This window comes from Trichosurus vulpecula, chromosome 7, assembly GCF_011100635.1.
Source record: "Trichosurus vulpecula isolate mTriVul1 chromosome 7, mTriVul1.pri, whole genome shotgun sequence".
NCBI classification, from domain to species: domain Eukaryota; kingdom Metazoa; phylum Chordata; class Mammalia; order Diprotodontia; family Phalangeridae; genus Trichosurus; species Trichosurus vulpecula.
In genome coordinates this window covers 129396392-129412254 of record NC_050579.1, presented here as the reverse complement: position 1 = coordinate 129412254, position 15863 = coordinate 129396392, and the positions used below count along the sequence as shown (strand labels likewise).

General features: G+C 35.7%; 1 protein-coding gene across 1 annotated transcript in view; it reads left to right on the top strand.

Annotated features, from left to right (window-relative positions):
• Window positions 1–15863, top strand: part of ENPP1 (ectonucleotide pyrophosphatase/phosphodiesterase 1) — a 98145-nt gene that overhangs the window by 34644 nt on the left and 47638 nt on the right. Inside the window, exons 3-7 of the mRNA XM_036766969.1 lie at window positions 45–161; window positions 2780–2905; window positions 4150–4210; window positions 10741–10838; window positions 13828–13907. Coding sequence (XP_036622864.1) covers window positions 45–161; window positions 2780–2905; window positions 4150–4210; window positions 10741–10838; window positions 13828–13907 — 482 coding nt within the window. The remainder of the gene's footprint in view (window positions 1–44; window positions 162–2779; window positions 2906–4149; window positions 4211–10740; window positions 10839–13827; window positions 13908–15863) is intronic.

The window sequence follows — 15863 nt, the reverse complement described above, 5'->3', positions numbered from 1 at the left end:
TATATATTTCCTAGCAGCAGCTAACTCTTTGTTTAATATTTCAGTCAAAAGTTGCAAAGGTCGCTGTTTTGAGAGGACATTTGGGAACTGTCGCTGTGATGTTGCCTGTGTAGAACTTGGAAACTGCTGTCTAGATTACCAGGAAACGTGTATAGAACCAGGTATAAAATATATTGGGAAATGGAAAGGGAGTAGAAACCAGGAGAAGGAATAACAAAAATTAAGTATAAAAGATACATCACCATAGATCTTTAATAGAGAATTTGCTTCTGTAAAAGACTAATGATGAAATACCTCCCACAGCTTGACAAAGACTCAGTGGACTTGAGATACAGGATGAGATATAGATTCTCAGACAGCCAATGTGTTGATTTGTTTTCCTGGATATATACAGCTAGGTCCCGATTAATGTGAAGAATGGATGCCTTGAAGTAATCATATTATTTGAATTTATACCACTTATTTCCACTGGTCTAGAACTAACTACTATATTTTAAATAACTTTTGAATAGTGCAAACTAAAAAATATGTAACTCCTTCAGAGGATTTGTTATTCAAGTCAATAGAAATCTAACTATATTTGTTATAAGGGAAAGCTTCAACTTGGGGAGAGTCTGGTAGAAAGTAATAGGTTAGTGAGTACAGTTGAATGAACCAAAAAAATCAGAATCAATAGAAATATGATTAAATAAGATTTAAATAAAAATTAAGAAATGCACAGAAGAAACAAGTGTAGAAAAAGTCACAAATGAATAAAGTAGCTTTGCTACTAGAATTAAAATTATATGTATCTACATGTACATTTGTGTATACATATAGCATATTTCTTTAAAAACAAACTACACACATACATACAGAAAAACTACATAACAAAAGTTCATTTCCTGATACATTCCTCTTTTTTTTTGTATATTGCATTTTTTTGATGGTTAGGTTTACAATAAAAAATAAATTCAAATAAAAAGATTCAAGGCACAATCACATTCCATATACAACCAAGGCAGGAGCTTAACTTTTTTATTTTTTTTAAATCAAAGAAGCATGACTAGACATAGCTTTAGGCTACACAGGTCAGTTTTTCATAGGAAACATGTTTTGTTTTTAAATTCCAAGTTATTTAGGTATAAAAAACATTCAAAACATTTATGTTCCAATACAGTTTTTTTTTGGTTGTTGTTGGAGGGGGGAAGGCAAGGCAGTTGGAGTTAAGCGACTTGCCCAAGGTCACAGAGCTAGTAAGTGTCAAGTATCTGAGGCTGGACTTGAATTCAGGTACTTCCCGACTCCAGGGCTGGTGCTCTATTCACTCTGCCACCTAGCTGCCCCCTGTTTTTTTTTTTTAGTTAGTGATGTGATAGAAGTACGAATGCGTGTATTTGTAGTGAATGTCAAATAAATTTCTTCCTCTGAACTTGGCAATTGAGCTTGGTTCTTAGTCTGATGTGCTAATCCTTTAGTTATCCTTTTACTAGTCATTATTGAACTTAGTAAGGCATGAATTCTTGGGCACCTGCCTAATTTTAATCTTTGATTAGAAGTGGTGTTCGTTACATACTTTGCAGATTTTATACCTTAATCATTCAGTGGCTCCATAATTACATTGACATGGGTGTTCCCTCTATCTGAGCAGATCACAAGCTATGCACACTCTCACCGTGTGCAATCTTTGTCCACATCTTTGCATACATCTCCCACAAGGAGCCACCAAACATACTAGAGACCTTGTATCCTTTAATATTTTATGGATACCAGTATAACAGCTAGATTGTCTATCTACCAGCTCTCATAACATTGCATGAGCAGTTCACCTCCTTTTCCAGTCATATATCTTCTTGCTGATGTCTTTTGTGCCAATTATTACATGCATGTTATTAATGATGGGCTGGAGCCTGCTTAGACCCATCATGCAAATAGGTCGTCAGTAAATAGAATACTGGATCTGAAGTCAGGAACACTTGAGTTCAAATGTAGCACAGATATTTACTAGCTTTGTGATCCTGGACAAGTCACTTAACCTCTGTTTCCCTCAGTTTCCTCATCTGTAAAATGGGGAAAAAATAGCACCTACCTCTTAGGGTTGTTTTGAGGATAAAACAAGATAATATTTGCAAAAAGCTTTGCAAACCTCAAAACATTATATAAACGTGATGATGATGATGATGATATGATGCTGCTGCTGCAGCATCTCTCCACTCACAGCTGCATCCCTGAAAATTGTAATTTTTCTGAGATTGTGATGTGCCACAATTTATAGCATCATTAGGAGAATGTGGCTTAGATGAACTATGAAATTTCACAAAGCAATCTTAAAAAAAATCCCAAGTAAATGACCTTTTATGAACATATTATTTCACAACACTCATAAGGTGCAGATGAAAATTTAGGTGTTCTCATGCTGGGCAAAGAGGGGGGAAAAGTGCTCACATCTTTGTGGCAGGAAGGCAGAGGAGAATTAGTGCTGTGATTTTATAATAGAGGAGGATGTCCTAGTTTTTAAAATGTGAAACTGGGGAGAAATTGTTTTTAACTAGCTATAATTGGATGTTTTCAGTTTGTTATTTTGATACTCATTCCCTTGATAGCCAAGCTCAAAATTTTATGTGGTTGTATGCAGACAAGAACAGAGTTTATACTAAATCTTTACCATAAACTGCGTATAATCAATCGAAATCTGACCTGAGAAAACAGCATTTGACTTCCAGAATGAGGTATATGTTGGTGACAGAATTGTATCGAAATCAGAAAACATTTTATTTGGCTCTTTTTCCTTTTGGTTCAGAGCATATATGGACTTGCAGCAAATTCAGGTGTGGCGAGAAAAGACTACCCAAAAGTCACTGCTCCTGTACAGATGACTGCAAAGAAAAGGGTGACTGCTGTATTAACTATGACTCTGTTTGCCAAGGTAAGAGCTCTTGGCTTGATTTTGTTTCCACAATATACTAAAATCTTTGTGTGTTTCCTGGACGTGCTTCATCTTTAGAGCTTGGGAGAAAGGTGGAGAGAGCTCTTACGACAATCATGGTCAGAGGGAGGAGGAGAGAATGGTGCCTATATCACAAGTATAGATAATGTCAAAGAGGAAAGGACTCTAGAATAGGATTCAAGAGACTTTAATTCTAGGTATGTTTCTGCCACTTATGACTCGTTCTATGATCTTGAGCAAGTTGTATAACTGCTCTCTGCCTTAGTTGCCCAATTTGTAAAAAAGTGATAAAGAGACAGAATATAATTTGGTAAAAAGAATACTGGATCTGGATACAATCCAACTTTGGTAACTTCCTCTGAGTGACCTTAGGCAAGTCAAGTAAATTTTCAGACCTCAGTTTTCTCATCTGTAAAAGAAGCTTAGTTTCTCCCTGCTCAAAAATGAATTCTGTATCTGCCAATACTTACTGATCCATCATGGAGTTGCTATGAGAATCAAATGAAATAGTGGACAGAAGAGCATTTTGAAAAGTACAAAGCAGTAAACCAATATTAGTAGGTTTTACTAGTATGTCTTCACTATGGTAGGTACAAAAGGAGGTAAAAATTGTATGCCGTGAACCACAGTTCCTTGAAATCCTATGGAGCCTGACTGTATAAGAGTGAATTAAGACTTAAGGGATTTTTTTTCCTGATGGCATGGGGATTTAGATTGTTCTATAAGCTCTAGCTGGAAAATCCAAAAACTGGGGAGTGGAAGAAATCTAATAGATAAGTTTTGTAAAAGCAAAATAAAACCAGAAAGCATGTGTAAAGTGCCTACTATGTGTCAGACCCTTTACTAAACAGTTTACAAATATTATCTCATTTGATCCTCATAATAACCTTGGCAGGTAGATGCTATTATTATCATCACCATTTTACCGATGAGGAAACTGAGGCAGATATATCCAGAAAGCATGTGTTATCAGTAGATAAGGGAATCTTATGATAGACTACTCTCTTAAACATTCTCCCATTTTTCCTGATGTCCAATTAAACGTTACTAGAGCTGTAACATTCCATATATACTTTGATATTTCATCATGCTAGCCTGAACATTTTTATGGGCTTTGCAGGTTTTAAAAACATCTTCCTTTTGATGATGTGCCAGCATCATAGTTCTTGATAATCTTATATTTGTCTAAATAATTTTTGTTTCTTTAAACATCTTCCTTTTAGGTGAGAAAAGTTGGGTAGAAGAAACATGTGAAAACATTCTTGAGCCTCAGTGTCCAACAGGGTAAGATGATGGGTGAGGTGACAATCTGTTTTTTTCTCTTCTGCTTTTAAAAAATCCCTTCAGTGTATTTAAGAGAAATCTTCCATTCTGCTCTTCCGTATCTTCAATGGCATGCAGTGGGATGGTAAATAAGTATCCCAAAATCTTCTGTAACATATTATTTTACATAAGAGTATACTAGTCTTTTTAATATAATATGGTTATATTGAATCAGCTACTTCTTAGGTCTTTAGTTTTTTTTCACATATGAGATTTAAACTGCTTTCCTTTGTAGTCTCACACTATTCCCCTCCTTTTACTCTCTGTTCTTGCCAAACTGAATTACTTAAAGAAATCTTATTTTCCCATCATTTCCACGCCCTTATTATATGCATCATTCACCTACATGAACTCCATGATTCAGCCAAACTAACCTTCCTGATTTTTCTCATAACATTCTATGCCCCATCTCCATGCTTTTGCTAGTCTTTTTCCCGTTGTGGGAATGCTCTCCCTCCCCCACCTACACCTCTTAGAATTCATTGTTTCTGAAAAACTCAGTTCAAAACTAACTCCTAGATAAAGCCTTTTCTGATTTTCCCTAGATGGTAGTGCCTCACCCTATCCCCCAACTTAGCTTTTATTTATTTTGAACATATCTGTAGTTATGTGTGTACATAGTCTTTTCTCCAATAACATATAAGCACCTTGATGTCAAGCATTTGGCTTTTTGTCTTTGTATTCCCAGAGCCTAGCAAAGGTGCTGGAACATAATGAAGGCTTAATAAATATTTGTTGATTGAATGACCTCCCCTACCTGTAGAAATCTGACTTTGTTCTTCAAGATTCCACTTAGTCTGCCTCTTGTGTGAGGCTCCATTACATTAGCTGGAAGCAGTCTCTTTCTTTTCTGAATTCTTATAACCCTTTGTTTCTCACACACACATTTATTTTTATTATGATTATCTGTGTATATGTGTGCTATGATTATAAGTTTCTTAAGGGATAAAGGATGCTGTATTTATCTCTGCATCTCCTTCAGTATCTAGCACAGTGCCTTGTGTATAATCAATGTTTTAATTAAATTTAGATAAAAAATAATCACAATTTTGTTTCATAGTTTGAAGAAATACATTGGTACTTTGGTATAAATCATTGTCCAAAAAAAGGACTTTTTCTTTTAAAAGTCCTGTATCATTTATAAGGTTATTCTTATGAAAATTGTTCAGACTATGAAGTGTAGTTGGATGTAGTTGGATATGACACTTTGAGTTGGTCCATTAGTACATGTAGTCTGAATGGATGTTGTGCATGAAGAATAAACTAGTTCCAATATTGACTAGGAGACTGAGAGTGAGGTGGATTGCTTTGGGAAACTTTGCCATGCTTCTAACGTGCCCCAACTTCTCCCCAAAACAAAGACTAATCCTTTTTAACAGCAATATTCTTCTAGTGATGGTATAATAGAGACATACATGGTAGTTATGAGAAGACTACAACGTTACCAATCAAGGAAGGCCTAATCACTAAAGAAATATATCACTAGAAAAGATGTGCCAGTCTTTTGGTGAGAAGGGATGCCTGATGGATAGTCTGCATGTTCCGTTGGTATCTGTGCAATGTTAATAATTCACTAAGAAAGCTCCCACAATGGGCTGGATGAGCCCCCATTGGATATGTTGGGGAGTATTGTGACAAGAGTCACCTAAGAGTGATAAAGTATGAATAAATTATGATGTTGACATTTGGGAGGCCCCACAATGGTAAGCTGATAGATCCATTAGTATCTAGGTATGCTATTTATGAGAAGGCATATGTTATTTCTGAAAGTGATAGAAATACAAGGGTGTTGGTGAGATATGATTATCTCACAATTAAAGTTATAAGAGACCTTCTGATATGTGTTTAATAATAACTGTTTGAATTAATAATCTTAAACAATTTGTTTTCATCTCTAATAACTTTATTTTATGTGAGGATAAAGGAAAATGTATATATATTTTAAAGAATATCCTCTTTTTGTGAAGTTCTGGCTATACTTCCTACTTGGTTCAAACCTCAGAGTCATAAAAACTCATCAGATTTCCCAGATAGATTTTCGGGCAGGGAAAATTTTGCATAAATAGTAAGGGAGGTTACAGCCAAGTCTTTTTCGACTGTTTCTCTTTCTTCTGAATACTAATGACATATTCAAGTGAGTACTGTGACAGTTTTTTTTGAATTTCTTTATTTATTTTTAGTTTACCACACACGGTTCTACATAGTTTTGAGTTCCAGTTTTTCTCCCCTCCCTCCCCCCTCCCTCCCCAAGACGGCATGGAATCTCATATAACTGTCATGTATAACTTCGCATTGAATTAATTTATGCACTAGTCAAGTCGTGGAGAAGAATTTTGACCAATGGAATGAATCATGAGAAAGAAGAAACAGAACCAAAAAAAAAAAACAAAACCCAAAAACAAAAACAAAAAAGAAGCAAAAAAGGCGAGCATTTAGTGCGCCTCGATCTATATTCAAACTTTGCAGTTCTTTCTCTGGATGAAGATAGCATTCTCCATCGTGAGTCCCCTGGAGTTGTCCTTGCCCCTTAGGTTGCTGAGAAAAGCGCAGTATGTCAGGGTTGGTCCTCACGGAATCCATATATCTGTGGCTGTGCACAACGTTCTCCTGGCTCTGCTCCGCTCACTCAGCATTATGTCGTATAGGTTTTTCCAGGTTGTTATGAAGTCTGCATCATCCCCATTTCTTATGGCACAATAGTATTCCATCACCTTCATATACCACAGCTTGTTCAGCCATTCCCCAATTGATGGGCATCCCTTTGATTTCCAATTCTTGGCTACCACAAAGAGAGCTGCTATAAATATTCTTGTACATATGGGTCCTTTTCCTGCTTGTGTGATTTCTTTGGGATACAACCCTAGAAGTGGTATTGCTGGGTCAAAGGGTATGAACATTTCTATAGCCCTTTGGGCATAGTTCCAAACCACCCTCAAATGGCTGGATCAGCTCACAACTCCACCAGCAATGCAACAATGTTCCAATTTCCCCACATCCTTTCCAGCATTTATCATTCTCCTGATTTGTTATTTTAGCCAATCTGACAGGAGAGATGTGGTATCTAAGAGTTGTTTTGATTTGCATTTCTCTAATCAGCAGCGATCCAGAGCATTTTTCCATATGCCTGTAGATAGCTTTAATTTCTTCCTCTGAAAACTGCCTGTTCATATCCTTTGACCATTTCTCAGTTGGGGAATGGCTTGTATTCCTATATATTTGGCTCAGCTCCCTGTATATTTTAGAGATGAGGCCTTTATCAGAGATACTAGTTGCAAAGATTTTCTCCCAATTTTCTGCTTCCCTCCTAATTCTTGTTGCATTGGCTTTTTTTGTACAAAAACATTTCAATTTGACATAATCAAAATTATCCATTTTGCATTTTGTAATGCTCTCTATCTCTTGTTGGGTCATGAATTCTTTACTTTTCCATAAATCTGGTAAGTAAACTATTCCTTGCTTTCCCAAATTACTTATAGTATCAGCTTTTACTCCTAAATCATGAACCCATTTTGACTTTATTTTGGTATATGGTGTAACCTAATATAATAAAAATGTCAATTTTACCTAAATTAATCTATCTATTCAGTGCCATACCAATTGAACTACCAAAAATTTTTTTACTGAGCTGGACAAAATAATAACAAAATTCATTTGGAAAAACAAGAGGTCTAGAGTATCTAGGATATTAATGAAAAGACATGCTAGAGATGGTGGCTTAGCCACACCAGATATTAAACTGTACTACACAGCAGCAGTCATCAAAACTGCCTGGTACTGGTTAAGAAACAGGGGTGTGGATCAGTGGAATAGGATAGGTACACAAGCAGGGGAAATCAACAAGTTTAGCAATCTACTCTTTGATAAACCCAAAGAGGCCAGCTTCTGGGCTAATAATTTACTATTTCACAAAAACTGTTGGGAAAATTGGAAAATGGTAGGGCAAAAACTGGGCATAGACCAATATCTTACACCATATACCAAAATAAAGTCAAAATGGGTTCATGATTTAGGAGTAAAAGTTGATACTCTTAAGTAATTTGGGAAAGCAAGGAATAGTTTACTTATCAGATTTGTGGAAAAGTAAAGAATTCATGACCCAACAAGAGATAGAGAGCATTACAAAATGCAAAATGGATAATTCTGTGACAGTTTTTTAATGACAAATAATTTTAAATTACTCTATAATTCTTTCCATGATGATTCTACTTTAGAATATAGCTGATCATCCTTGAACCTGATCATTGGTAATAATCCAATGATTCAGACAGAATAGAACAAAACAGAAAAGAAGAGAATTTTATAGCTGGAAGGCACCCTAGAGATCACCTACTCATGCCCTCTCATTCTTCAGAGGAGCAAACAAGTTGGGAATGGTGAAGTGATCTGTCAGAGATCTCATAGTCAAGGATTGTGATAGACCCAAACCCAGTTCTTCTAACTCTATCTTATGTTTTTTCAAATGAACTGCTTTTGCTGCATCACATACTTATATGAGTGTGTATATGTCATACACAAATTTTATGTACATATATATAATATATGTGTATATAGATATATAATATATATGTGTATATATATTGAGAGAGAGAGAGAGAGAGAGAGAGAGAGAGAGAGAGAGAGAGAGAGAGCTGGTTTCAGTAAGACCTGGAATCAAGTCCAAAGTTTGACACATACTGGCTGTATATACTTAGCCTCTAATATCCCCAGATAGTTCTTTAAGTTGCAGAAGAGTTGCCAATCAGTATTGGTAGACTGCGTTATCTCCTCTGAACCTCTCCACAGCAATAAAGCCCCAGATACCTTGCAATCTGTCACCGTCTTTTTACTCATATTACTGTGACTCTAGGTCACGCCCTCTCTCACCTGGATGATCACAATAGCCTCCTAATTGGCCTCCCTAATTGAAGTCTCTCCTCATCTGTCCATACCCCACTTGGCTACCAGAGTAATTTTCCTGAAGCACAGACCTACCAAGACATTTCCCTATTAAGTAATGGCCAGTGGCTCTCTGTAACTTGTAGCATCAAAATACAGATTCAACTCTTTAACCTTAAAAGTTCCGCATGGTTCGTCTCCACCCTCTCTTTCCAGGTTAGCATACACTACTCCTCTTCCCATGCTTTCTGGTAAAGCTAAACTGGTCTTCTTGGTGATCTTCATGCATGATACTTTATCTCCTCTCTTTGTGCCTTTACTCAGACTGATCCCCTTCTCCCCTCCCCATCTTCCCATGCCTGGAATACACTTATTCCTCACCTTTTCTGAAAGTGTTGGAAATAGCTTGTGAAAGTTACAGTGACATATGATTATTTCATAATTAAAACGATGAGAACCTTTCTGAAATGTGATTCATCATGTTGATAATCTTATTTTTATCTATTTTTTTCACCTAAGAGACTCTGTTTACTTTTAAAGCTTAGCACAAGTGCTACATTTACATGAAGCCTTTCCTGATCCTCTTGAGGAGATATATTTTATGTACACTTGTATGTGTGTATGTCAGACATGACTGAGCATATTTTATTATTTATTTTTAAATATTTAATTTATCTATTTTCAGCCTTCAACTGAACACATTTTATATGTACATATATTATATATATATATATATATATATATATATATATATATATTATATACTTTATTTGTACTTGTATATGTTTTCTCTCCCCCCCTCCTCCCTATCCTGTACCCCGATAGAATTTAAACTCCTTGAAGACAGGGACTATTTCATTTTTGCCTTTCTATCCTCGGAGTCTGACCCACAGTAGGTATTTGATAAATGCTTATTGATTGATAAAATAGTATGTGAATACTTAATAAAAATATTTTACAAAATCTGTATATCATGAAAACTTCGTCTATATAAGCCTATATAACACACGTACAACATACCTGTATATGGCTATGTGTAATTTTGTTTTTAAGTGAGAATTTCTTCTACCAAAACAGGTGAGTAACTCTCCTATAACTTATAGTCTTAGGAAGTTGTCTGGGGGCACTGAGAGGTTTAGTGATTTGTCCAAAGGTGTACATCAAGTATGTGTCAGAAATGGGGCTTGAACCCAGATCTTCCTTACTCTTAGGGGTGCCATTTTCTGTCTATTATACTACGTTATTTAGATATTTAGATGCAGCACACACACACACATACATACATATAGATTAGATATTTAAGTACAATATATGTATATACACACATAAAATCAATAACTCCTAATCCTCTAGGATTCTTGTCCATATCTTTCCCTAACTTTACCATAAGTGAAGCTTAACATGCTGAAGATCTTCTTGTCCTTCTGTTATCTCAAAAACAATGATGTTTATATACATGTGCATGTGAATGTATATTTTTTTTGTCAGGATTTACATCTGGCTCTTTTTTCACTCCTGTCTTAGTGGAAAATTCTTCGTTATGGAAGAATATCAAAAGGAAGGATAAAGTTCATCAAAATGCCCTTTCCTAAAAACAGCTTTTTCTTATGACCTAGGTTTGAAGTCCCACCTACCATTTTGTTTTCCTTGGATGGCTTCAGAGCAGAATATTTGCACACTTGGGGTGGACTTCTTCCTGTTATTAAGAAACTACGTGAGTAACTTTACTGTTAAACATGGTAATGTGATCTTTCAGTGAAAGAGTTGGTGATGGCAAACATGCTTGGAAAAGTACCAGTAGAATTCTGGATTTTGTTTTTCTTTTTCTTAACCATCCATGACTGCAAGAGGCTGGAGCAGCTGGATGATAGATAATTAAAATAGTCCTTAACATTGGGATTACAGTAATGCCTTGCTTTACATAAAACTGTAATAGTGAAAATTATTTTAGCAGCATTGGTCTTAGCCATTTTATTTGTGCTTGTTCTTTCCCAGAAGCTTGGCTTCCTATAATGAAACATGAAATCCTTTATATATGTAATTTTGGATTTAGAGGTAGAATTTTAAACTTTAAGGAAGAGACTGAATTCCAATTAGAAAAATGGCTTATCACACAGTTCTTATACAGAATGGAAAAGCATGGAAATTTGTATACTAATTGTTTCTAAAAATCCTCCCAATTTATTCATCTCCATCAACAGCCTCTGTTAAGTGATCATTGTGTACAAAATATTGCATGCATTACTGAGGCAATAATTCATGCCAAAGATTTAAGTCATATTAACAAACAACTTTATGAGTGTCTATTTTTCTCTTAAAGCCCTATTGTCTTGCCTAGTGGGGGAGGATGGGGTATAGTTGGATATTTAAAACTAGGGCACTTTCCTCATTGTCCTCAAACTAGTCTGTTATACTTACCATTCTGCTAGGGCAAAATAGATTTCATTTTTCAAAATTGACTTATATAATGAGGGTCATATTCCTAGGGAAGTAGTTAGCACAGAGCTATGATGCTAATGAGGCAGCTAGGTGGCACAGTGGATAGAGTGCCAGCTCTGGAGTCAAGAAGACTCATTTTCCTGAGTTCGTGTCAGAAGTTCATTAGTAGTAAAGGAAAGGAATTTTATCTTAGGTAAGATAAAACCTCAATCCTGAATTCATTATTGGGCTGCCAATATCAGATAACGTAGAATAATTAATGGCCTTGAGGTAGTTTGTTTTGTGTTAAGGATTTTAAAAAAATCGATCCACAGGTTATCTAGGCACGAACTATGAGGCAAAAATGAAGTGAAGTTGTTTGTACTTCCCAAGTAGGTGCCTTTACTAATGGCCAGAAGTGGGGCCCCTAACTCCTACTTTTATTTATGCTCAGACTAGTCTGAGGCTAGTTCTCATCAGTGGCTGCCATAGTATTGATATCTTATAGCAGGTCAACCAAAAGGCAATGACAAATTGCATTTGGGCATAAATAAGATGTACTGTAATATCAATGATGAATTGTATGCAAAATATGACAGCTTATGTATTGTCTAGGGGCTTGAGTACTGTCAAGAGACCTAAAGGAAGGCTCTTCAAATATTTACTAGACTTCCTTTGAAGGATTTACTGGAGAATCTAGAGAAGAATTACAAATGATAAAGATGAGAATGGGTTGAAATTTGCATTTGAGGGAGTGCTCATTTTGTTGAGATTATGGATCCACTGAAATATTGCCTGATTAAAAAGTAATGGTTTATTCTACTCTTCGTGACTCCATTTGGAGAAGTTTTCTTGACAAAGATACTGGTTTGCCATTTCCTTCTCCAACTCATTTTACAGATGAGAAAACTGACTCAAATAGGGTTAAGTGACTTGGCCAGGGTTACACAACTAGTAAGTATCTGAGGGTCACACAGCTGGTAAATGTGTGAATCTGGATTTGAACTTAGATCTTCCTGACTCCAGGCCTGGCACTCTGTCCACTGCATCAACTAGTTTGGGCAATATGGTTACACCTTACTTTGAGAAAACACCAAATACTAAAATCAAAACTTTAAAAAGTATATTAACGAATAGGTCACCCCCCCCCATTAGTAAGAAAGTCTTTGTATTAAAGATTAACATCCTATGTTGAAGAAAATTTTCCTTTGCATACAGTCATTGGTCTATAGATAATTATTTCTAGGGGAGGCTAGGTTATAGATTCAAGTATGCAGGTATAGGAATTCAAAGCTTACTTGTTAGGAGTCACTGTCAATGATAGACCTATTAGAAATCAAGGAAAAACATCTCTGAAATTATGGTGGTAGTTAGTAGAAAGATGACTCGATTTTTGCTCAAATTTTTATAAGTTCATAGATTTAGATCTGAAAGGGATGATAAAAATAATCTCATCCAGCTTCTTCATAACTTGACCAAGGTCACACAGATAGTAGAATGACATAGCTGTGATTCAAATACAGATCGTCTGATTTGAAATTGAGCTTATCCCATAGCATCACATTGGCCCTCTGCTATACATTTATTAAATAAAATAAAACACACTACTTTCTAGTTAGTTTTTAAAGATGTTTGGAGTATCTTTTCATCTAAAGATTTTTATTGCTTATAAATGATAGAACATTTTAAATTTAAAAATAAAACTTGATATGCATTTTTGTATCATGTTTACTGTTTGTTGATTAATGTGGAATTAATTATTCTACTGTCTTTCATTATTTGTACTTCAAGAATCAAGGAGTTTGTCTATATGGGTTCTACTTCAATTAATGAAATTTATAAACTCTATGCACTGGTCAACTTTCATCAGGAGTTGCTAAGGGAAAAAAAAGAAATTATCACTCGTTCAACCTTCTGGTATTAAGTCTTTGCAAATTTAGTCTGATCCTTGTATACAGCATGGTATGTTTTGTCTTTGAGTATACTGGAAACTTTTCTAGTTTGTTAGGACTTGGCAGGACTCATGTTCCACTGTGTATGTGGAAAAGCTCTAGTAGTTTCCAGGGCATGACGAAACATTGTAGAACTTTAGTGTTGGATCTCTACATTAGTTATTACATTAGAATAATTTATGCAATTTTATTTGACATCTTTTAAAAGCCTAAGACCAATTTCATTATTCCTTTGTTAGTTGCTGATATTAATGTTCCATTTATTTCTAAAAGAAGCTAAACTGGTTATAAAACTTATTTAACAATTAATGGTAATTTTTTTTTTGCCTTTAGAAAATTGTGGAACATACACTACAAATATGAGACCAGTATATCCAACAAAAACCTTTCCTAATCACTATAGCCTTGTCACGGTAAGCTATATATTTTATTTTCTGCTTTCACTGAACAACAATGAAGATATAATGTTACTGGGAGTTTTGATTTGAGGTTTTATTTTTTTGAGGTGACTGGTCAATTCTTATTATGTTTACTTTACCCTGTTTCAAAGAGATCTGGACAAATTTCTTTTGTGGTTCCTGGAAATAGGATGTCTAGTATCATTTTGTTTTGGGTCATGGCTTTTAGGTAGTGCATCGATTCTTAAATTATTTCTCTCTGATCTCTTTTCCAAATCAGTTGTTTTGGATATGAACTATTTTGTGCTTTTTTCCCCTGTTTCTTAAGTCTTTGGACGTTGTATAAATATTTCTTATTGCCTTACAGAGTCATTAGTTTCTGTTTGGCACATTCTAATTTTTAAGGAATCTATTGCTTGGTTGAGGTTTTGTACCTCTTGTGTAAGATTGTTACTTTACTTTCCAATTCTTTTTTTCCATAGTTCTGATTTCTTTTCTCCAAACATAATTCTTTCTAATTCTTTCCTCTAGTACCTACATTTCATTTGTAACATCATTTTAGCTCTTTAAAATAAATCTTGCCCCAACTTTTCTAGGAGTTCGAGTTGAACATGTGCTCAAACTGTGTTTTTATCTTTGTGTCTTTGGTTATAAATATTTTGTAGTTATTCTCTTATTCTGGGTTTATGTATTAAGTATCTTTTACACTAAAAAATCTCTTTGTGGTGGGATTGCTTTTCCCTCACTCTTTAATTCCTTACTTTGGTCTTTGTGTTAGGGCCAGGCCCTCCATATTTCTTGAAGGAAACTATGGGATGTGCTTGGTCCTGTTTTGTGTCCTATTGGCTTGTGCTGCTGCTGTCTTGAGTGTACTGAGTATTGCTTCATTCCAGAATTTCAGGAACAGTTCAGGCTGGGGACCTGTGAGCTTTCAGTATGCCCAAAGCAGTCTTATCCAAGTTGAAGTCTGAGCATTGCCCTCCTTATCTGAGCTTTGTAAGTTTCTGACTTGGATTTGTGTCTAAGTCACAGACTATGGGCTTTCCCTTGGTTAGAGCTCCAGGATACTGCTGCTGGATTCAGCCACTGTGAGTCAGCTGGAAAACTCTGCAGGTTCCCCTTTGACCAGGGCTTCCTGCCAGGGTTATTCTATGGCAGGCTTCAGATTGGGCTGGGAATTGGATCTAAGACCCTCCTTTGTTCCTGGAGTTAGAGCACATAGCTTCTGCATGCTTACGTGCTTACTCCTTCCTCAGTACATACCAGGGCTTGGGATAACAGCTCCTTGTGCTGGACTGCTGGACTTAAGCACAGGTGCCCCCTCAGTTTGCATTGGATCCATGACTAGCGCTAGTCATATGACCAGTAAGTGATAGAACTGCCATTTGTCATCTGTTCCTGCTATGTGTATAACATTATGTCCTTCTGTACTAGATCTGGGATCTTTTTTTTCCCTGGTACGTAACCACTGGCAAGACCTAGCTCAGTCCCAGCACAACACTTTCCTTGTTACTTTCCCTCCCCAGTGTCCATGGACTTCTATGTCTGTTTTCCTATTCTGACCTGGGCTGCAAAAATGATTCTCTGTAATTTTTCTAGGTTTTTTTGATTAAGACTTGGACTGTTGCATTTTCTAGAGCTTTGTGGAATAGCTGGGGGAAAGCTTGGGTGTAATATTTGCTTCTACTACACCATCTCGGCTAACCTCTCTGTAATGTAAGATTTAATTTGGAGTTTTTAGATTTTGAAAATTAAAGCTCTTTCCCAGTATGTAGTTAAATTATTTTTAAAAAGTTTTATTGATGCCCTTTGTTTTCATATCAAAAGATTATGAATATCTGAATATCTTTCTTTTCCCATATGCAGTGAACATTTCTCTGTACTCAATGGGAAAAAAAATTAAGTAAAACCAATGAATTCATCAGGTGCTTCTAAAAGTATATATAATTTCCACGCCCATAATGCCCTGTG